The sequence below is a fragment of the Camelina sativa genome, chromosome 16 (assembly GCF_000633955.1).
Source record: "Camelina sativa cultivar DH55 chromosome 16, Cs, whole genome shotgun sequence".
In the NCBI taxonomy this organism is placed as follows: Eukaryota; Viridiplantae; Streptophyta; class Magnoliopsida; order Brassicales; family Brassicaceae; genus Camelina; species Camelina sativa.
The window spans coordinates 5,791,508-5,800,179 of NC_025700.1; the positions used below are offsets into that span (position 1 = coordinate 5,791,508).

General features: G+C 27.7%; 1 protein-coding gene across 1 annotated transcript in view; it reads right to left on the minus strand.

Annotated features, from left to right (window-relative positions):
* Positions 650-8,672, minus strand: part of LOC104753407 (regulator of nonsense transcripts 1 homolog) — a 16,797-nt gene continuing 8,774 nt past the window's right edge. The window contains exons 4-6 of the mRNA XM_010475666.1: positions 1,282-1,314; positions 827-1,078; positions 650-748 (exon numbers count right to left, since the gene is read on the minus strand). Coding sequence (XP_010473968.1) covers positions 650-748; positions 827-1,078; positions 1,282-1,314 — 384 coding nt within the window. The remainder of the gene's footprint in view (positions 749-826; positions 1,079-1,281; positions 1,315-8,672) is intronic.

Genomic DNA, 8,672 nt, shown 5'->3' on the forward strand with positions numbered 1-8,672 from the left:
CTCTTGACAATAGTCGTCTACACGGTTTTTAGAAGGTTTAGGCGTTTACAACATAAAACATTATATATATAATTATATCAAAATATATGTTATAAAAATAAAAAAATTATAAATTATAAACAAAAGTAAGAAAATACATTTATTTAAGTTATATTAACAACAAATAAATATTTATAATTACGTATATAGATATAAAACATAATAATTTAAATATATTTAATTTCAAAATCAAAAATAAATATTAAAATAAAATTTATGTAATTTTAAGCGGTTTAGGCGGTCATATTGGCGTCTACGGCCGCCTAGACCGCTTTCTTGAATAATAAGTTATTATTAGACCAGTATAGTCTATTACTCTAATAAGTTTAATAACTTAGTTATTCAAATTTCAAAAGAGTCAACAACTAAATCACAACTTCAAAGCTTTGGTTAAATCACAAACTTAAGAGCTTTAGAGTAGTCTTGGATTTACATAATGAAGCAAAACTCCATAAAGGAGTAAGAGACTTTGAAGCAACTGTAATCTTATATGTAATAGTTTTACTACTTGTCCAACAAATTTTAAATAAAACTTTACTAACATTATCATAAATTAATCAAAAATTCAAAGACTATATCATGAGAAAATTATTCTTTTATGTAAATGTGATTATCTACAATCTGGATTTGTCTTCCATAATTCCTCTATCTTGTTTATTTGCTGTGCGCTAATTTGGCGTGCCCGCAGCTGTTCCTGCTCTGATGGACCCTGTAAAAACAAGAGTTAATAATAGCTCTCACATGAGCATGTCTTCAAAAGAAGAAAAATGCAAGGACAGAAACTAACCTTAACAAGCCAGGGGAGGAAACACCTATCGTCAATCAAGGGACACCACTGACTTAGGTCCCAGTTCATATCCTTGAGGGCATTAACATTTAAACAAGGATCTCTACAGAGAAGGACGACGACACTGTCTGTCTTTGCTGAGATGAAACCGAGGAGAAAGACATTTCGACACCCACAGTTGTAGCATTCAAGAATTGTTTCCCCTAGTGGACTGTCTCTATGGAGACAAACTTCCTTGTGTTTAGCTCGAACCTTAAAATTAACCAACAGAAGGAAATATTGTTTAAAAGGGTAAATTACAGAAGTAATCCTATCTCATAACAATGGTGCAGTAAACAAACCAAACTAGATACATAATACTACCAGCCTTAACCACAACACGTCCATAAAATGAATTCTACAAAGGAAGGACGAGAAAGAGAAAAAAAAAACAGATTAAGGAGACGTCCACTAACCAGATGATTCACAATATGCGAGCCCGAAGTGTTCTATAATTGACAGTATAATTTATTTAATTATAGTATTATAGTAATTAATTTTATAATTTTCTTAATTCTTTTTCTTATAGAATTAGTAATTTAAAATTATAATTATTATTATTTTTTATATACATATATGAACTATCTTTTTATATTTATTAAATTGTTTAAAATTTTAATTTCTTATAATTTACAAATATGTTAAAACAAAGTTTTTGTATAACACATGACAAATCATTAATTTTAAAAATACGAAGTTACTAACTTTGAAAGCCAAGGTTTATATAACAACATAATATTAAATAAGTTATCAATCATTCACCGATTGAAAAACTTAAAGAAATTACATTAATTTCTTATTTTTTCTTATATTATATTAATCACTAATTTTAACACATTATTTTTTTAATAATTAATCACTTTTCTGTCAAAACGTTTTTTACTATATGATTATGATAAATAATAATTGCAATTTAATTTCAAATATTTTTCTTATTAATTGCATTTAAATTCTAAATAGTTTCCTTATTGTAACATCCGCGTACCGAAATCCCGGTTTAGGGGTTGCATCGGTCGATGCATATAGTGCATCGGTCGATGCAGGTTCAGTTTTCTGCGGATTGACTTAAGTTAAACGCTGTGTTTTGGGTTAGAAAAACCCTTAAGTCGTGTTTTGTCTCATTAGGCGAGTTCGGCCGCTTTTGAGAGAAACGAAAAAGAGAAACGGTGCTCTTGAGTGTTCTTGAGGTTTTTGGGAGATTTGAGGCTGTTCCTGTAGAGATCTGTAGCTGGGATCGTTGTAGGAGCTTCCTAGGAGCATTGTTTTGCTTGTTTGAGGTTCAGATTCGTATTGGCAAAGGTAAGTGCAGGACCATGGCTTATCTAAGCTAGAGAACTCTTTAATCTGCTTGTTGTGTGTTGTTAGAATGATAATTGGGACGTTAGGAAGTTTTCTTGTGGCTTGGGATCGAGTCTTGTGGTTGCAGGAACGAAGATCCGGCGAGAAGCTTCGGGGGAAAACGATGCTCGGCATTGCATCGGTCGATGCACTTTGTGCGTCGGTCGATGCAAATGCGAGGACGACGCGTAAACTTTAGGGTTTCGTGCTATGTCGAGCATGCGTCGATCGATGCAACGAGAGCATCGGTCGATGCAAGTTAGCCTTGCATCGGTCGATGCAACCTCCATCTGGTGTCGGTCGATGCATGTTGGTATCAGTCGATGCTGAGTCCTGGTTTGTTATTGTTGATTGTTGATTGTTTATTGATGGTTAGAGATGTCTCTATTGCTTGTGTGTATAGCCCAATAGATGGGAGGATTGCCTTCCTGAGTGTTTATAAAATACTCATGCATTGCAATTTGTTTTTGTGATGCAGGTAAAGGCAAAGTGTGATCGTGGAATCAAGACAATGAAGAGGAGGATGTTCTAGGGATTCGATTGGATGTTGTCTGGCTTTGCTAGGTTGCTAGAATTGGGTCTTTAGAACTTGCTAGGTTGCTGGTTCCGTGTTTCATGTTGTTTGATATACTTGAGTATTGATTATTATTTTATTGGATTATTGGTTGGATTGGTATCTGTTATTCCGCTCTTGGTTGTGCTTGTGGTTAGGTGGCTAGTGGATATGGTACCACTAGTTGTAGTTTATTATTATTTTATTATTATATATTATTTAAAATAAAACGGGTCAGGTCGTTTCACTTATTAATTGTACATATATTCCTATTGAAATTAATAATTTAATAGATAACTTTCCTATTAGAATTAGTGATGTAATAGATCACTTTTGTTTTTATATACTTTTCAAGAATATTAATTGTAATATTTTTATTTTTAGGATTTTTTTTTTAATTTTGTTATAATTATTATATATTTTTTTTCACAAATATCAAAATATTATCGATATACTTGACATTTGTCACGATTATATGAATTACTAATTTTGAAAACTAAGGTTTAAAATCTTTAAACCTTTAAAGCAAATTAAAGTAGATCGCTCATTATGTAAACTGAAATCATCAGATGGAACATGGAAGTCTTTGCTCTCGATCGCACTACATCTGTCACGACTCTTGTTTGCTTGAATTGAAAGAACAAAGAGAGAGATTTCATATATCACAGCAGAGGGAGACGATCAAGGACAGGCCAAAAGAAGTTTCGAGAGACTTGGAATCAACGAGCTATATATCTCGAAAAATACTTAGTTCACTCCTATGGGTGAACCTTTGTATTCACAGCCTCCCCTCTCAACCAATCAAAATGTTCTATCTAATATTTTATTTAAATAATAAATTAAAATTAAATTAAAAAGTAAAACAATTAATGAAAGAAATTATGTATACTTTTATTTAAAGAAAGTTAAATATTGGCTTGGTTTAGATTTTACAATTAAACGAGTTTATATATCAGTTTGAGTTTATAAATTAAAATAGGATTTAGATTTTATAATTAAAACAAAATTATATGTCGGTTTGGGTTTATAAATACGGTGGTTAGGATTTAGATTTCATAATTAGAACACAATTATATGTCAGTTTGTTTACCAATGAGTTGGTTAGGGTTTAGATTTTACAATTAGAACAAAATTATATGTCGGTTTGGGTTTATAAACAAGAAGACCTCCAATTGAATCTTCTTGTTTAGAATTTTAATTTCTTATAACTTACAAATATGTTAAAACAAAGTTTTTGTATAACACATGACAATCATTAATTTTAAAAACACGAAGTTACTAACTTTGAAAGCCAAGGTTTATATAATAACATAATATTAAATAAGTTATCAAATCATTCACTGATTGAAAAACTTAAAGAAATTACATTAATTTCTTATTTTTCTTATATTATGTTAATCACTAATTTTAACACATTAATTTTTTTAATACTTAATCACTTTTCTGTCAAAACTTTTTTTTACTATATGATTATGATAAATAATAATTGCAATTTAATTTCAAATATTTTCCTTATTAATTGCATTTAAATTACAAATATTTTCCTTATTAATTGCATATATTTTCCTATTGAAATTAATAATTTAATAGATAACTTTCTTATTAGAATTAGTGATGTAATAGATCACTTTTGTTTTTATATACTTTTCAAAAATATTAATTGTAATCTTTTTATTTTTAGGATTTTTTTATTTTGTTATAATTATTAAATATTTTTTTCACAAATATCAAAATACTATCGATATACTAGACACGTGTCACGATTATATGAATTACTAATTTTGAAAACTAAGGTTTAAAACTATATTCAAATCTTAAACCAATAACCCCCACTTATATAATAATATGTTAGCAATACATATATTTTAAGAAGAAAAAAAAAGTAATTGGATAAATGTATGTTATGTTCTAATATGAATATATTCTTTGATACAATATGGCAATATGCAGGACTTAATTATATATATAACTAGCAAACTGATACAAACCATGAAGGAGTGCTTAACAGCATAGCACACATGCACACTGATAAACTTATTTAGAGACATAAACAGTGACTTAAGAGTAATTTTCTTCCGATGCAAGTAAAGAAACCAACCAAACCTCTGAAGCAAATTAAAGTAGATCGCTCATTATGTAAACTGAAATCATCAGACCGAACATGGAAGTCTTTGCTCTCAATCGCACTACATCTGTCACGACTCTTGTTTGCTTAAATTAAAAGAAAAAAGAGAGAGATTTCATGTATCAAAGCAGAGGTAGATTATCAAGGACATGCCAAAAGAAGTTTCGAGAGACTTGGAATCAACGAGCTATATATCTCGAAAAATACTTAGTTCACTCCTATGGGTGAACCTTTGTATTCACAGCCTCCCCTCTCAACCAATCAAAATGTTGTATCTAATATTTTATTTAAAAAATAAATTAAAATTAAATTAAAAAGTAAAACAATTAAGGAAAGAAATTCTCTATACTTTTATTTAAAGAAAGTTAAATATTGGCTTGGTTTAGATTTTACAATTAAACGAGTTTATATATCGGTTTGGGTTTATAAATTAAAATAGGATTTAGATTTTATAATTAAAACAAAATTATATGTCGGTTTGGGTTTATAAATACGGTGGTGAGGATTTAGATTTCATAATTAGAACAAAAGTGTATGTCAGTTTGTTGAACAATGAGATGGTTAGGGTTTAGATTTTATAATTAGAACAAAATTATATGTCGGTTTGGGTTTATAAACAAGAAGACCTCCAACTGAATCTTCTTGTTTAAAATTTTAATTTCTTATAACTTACAAATATGTTAAAACAAAGTTTTTGTATAACACATGACAATCATTAATTTTAAAAACACGAAGTTACTAACTTTGAAAGCCAAGGTTTATATAATAACATAATATTAAATAAGTTATCAAATCATTCACTGATTGAAAAACTTAAAGAAATTACATTAATTTCTTATTTTTCTTATATTATGTTAATCACTAATTTTAACACATTAATTTTTTTAATACTTAATCACTTTTCTGTCAAAACTTTTTTTTACTATATGAGTATGATAAATAATAATAGCAATTTAATTTCAAATATTTTCCTTATTAATTGCATTTAAATTCCAAATATTTTCCTTATTAATTGCATATATTTTTCTATTGAAATTAATAATTTAATAGATAACTTTCTTATTAGAATTAGTGATGTAATAGATCACTTTTATTTTTATATACTTTTCAAAAATATTAATTGTAATCTTTTTATTTTTAGGATTTTTTTATTTTGTTATAATTATTAAATATTTTTTTCACAAATATCAAAATACTATCGATATACTTGACACGTGTCACGATTATATGAATTACTAATTTTGAAAACTAAGGTTTAAAACTATATTCAAATCTTAAACCAATTACCCCCACTTATATAATAATATGTTAGCAATACATATATTTCAAGAAGAAAAAATAAGTAATTGGATAAATGTATGTTATGTTCTAATATGAATATATTCTTTGATACAATATGGCAATATGCAGGACTTAATTATATATATAACTAGCAAACTGATACAAACCATGAAGGAGTGCTTAACAGCATAGCACACATGCACACTGATAAACTTATTTAGAGACATAAACAGTGACTTAAGAGTAATTTTCTTCCGATGCAAGTAAAGAAACCAACCAAACCTCTGAAGCAAATTAAAGTAGATCGCTCATTATGTAAACTGAAATCATCAGACCGAACATGGAAGTCTTTGCTCTCAATCGCACTACATCTGTCACGACTCTTGTTTGCTTAAATTAAAAGAAAAAAGAGAGAGATTTCATGTATCAAAGCAGAGGTAGATTATCAAGGACATGCCAAAAGAAGTTTCGAGAGACTTGGAATCAACGAGCTATATATCTCGAAAAATACTTAGTTCACTCCTATGGGTGAACCTTTGTATTCACAGCCTCCCCTCTCAACCAATCAAAATGTTGTATCTAATATTTTATTTAAAAAATAAATTAAAATTAAATTAAAAAGTAAAACAATTAAGGAAAGAAATTCTCTATACTTTTATTTAAAGAAAGTTAAATATTGGCTTGGTTTAGATTTTACAATTAAACGAGTTTATATATCGGTTTGGGTTTATAAATTAAAATAATATTTAGATTTTATAATTAAAACAAAATTATATGTCGGTTTGGGTTTATAAATACGGTGGTTAGGATTTAGATTTCATAATTAGAACAAAATTGTATGTCGGTTTGTTGAACAATGAGATGGTTAGGGTTTAGATTTTATAATTAGAACAAAATTATATGTCGGTTTGGGTTTATAAACAAGAAGACCTCCAACTGAATCTTCTTGTTTAAAATTTTAATTTCTTATAACTTACAAATATGTTAAAACAAAGTTTTTGTATAACACATGACAATCATTAATTTTAAAAACACGAAGTTACTAACTTTGAAAGCCAAGGTTTATATAATAACATAATATTAAATAAGTTATCAAATCATTCACTGATTGAAAAACTTAAAGAAATTACATTAATTTCTTATTTTTCTTATATTATGTTAATCACTAATTTTAACACATTAATTTTTTTAATACTTAATCACTTTTCTGTCAAAACTTTTTTTTACTATATGATTATGATAAATAATAATAGCAATTTAATTTCAAATATTTTCCTTATTAATTGCATTTAAATTACAAATATTTTCCTTATTAATTGCATATATTTTTCTATTGAAATTAATAATTTAATAGATAACTTTCTTATTAGAATTAGTGATGTAATAGATCACTTTTGTTTTTATATACTTTTCAAAAATATTAATTGTAATCTTTTTATTTTTAGGATTTTTTTATTTTGTTATAATTATTAAATATTTTTTTCACAAATATCAAAATACTATCGATATACTTGACACGTGTCACGATTATATGAATTACTAATTTTGAAAACTAAGGTTTAAAACTATATTCAAATCTTAAACCAATTACCCCCACTTATATAATAATATGTTAGCAATACATATATTTCAAGAAGAAAAAATAAGTAATTGGATAAATGTATGTTATGTTCTAATATGAATATATTCTTCGATACAATATGGCAATATGCAAGACTTAATTATATATATAACTAGCAAACTGATACAAAACATGAAGGAGTGCTTAACAGCATAGCACACATGCACACTGATAAACTTTTTTAGAGACATAAACAGTGACTTAAGAGTAATTTTCTTCCGATGCAAGTAAAGAAACCAACCAAACCTCTGAAGCAAATTAAAGTAGATCGCTCATTATGTAAACTGAAATCATCATACGGAACATGGAAGTCTTTGCTCTTGATCGCACTACATCTGTCACGACTCTTGTTTGCTTGATTTGAAAGAAAAAAGAGAGAGATTTCATATATCACAGCAGAGGTAGACGATCAAGGACATGCTAAAAGAAGTTTCGAGAGACTTGGAATCAATGAGCTATATATCTCGAAAAATACTTAGTTCACTCCTATGGGTGAACCTTTGTATTCACAGCGTCCCCTCTCAACCAATCAAAATGTTCTATCTAATATTTTATTTAAATAATAAATTAAAAAGTAAAACAATTAAGGAAAGAAATTCTGTATACTTTTATTTAAAGAAAGTTAAATATTGGCTTGGTTTAGTTTTACAATTAAACGAGTTTATATATCAGTTTGGGTTTATAAATTAAAATAATATTTAGATTTTATAATTAAAACAAAATTATATGTCGGTTTGGGTTTATAAATACGGTGGTTAGGATTTAGATTTCATAATTAGAACAAAATTGTATGTCGGTTTGTTGAACAATGAGATGGTTAGGGTTTAGATTTTATAATTAGGACAAAATTATATGTCGGTTTGGGTTTATAAACAAGAAGACCTCCAAC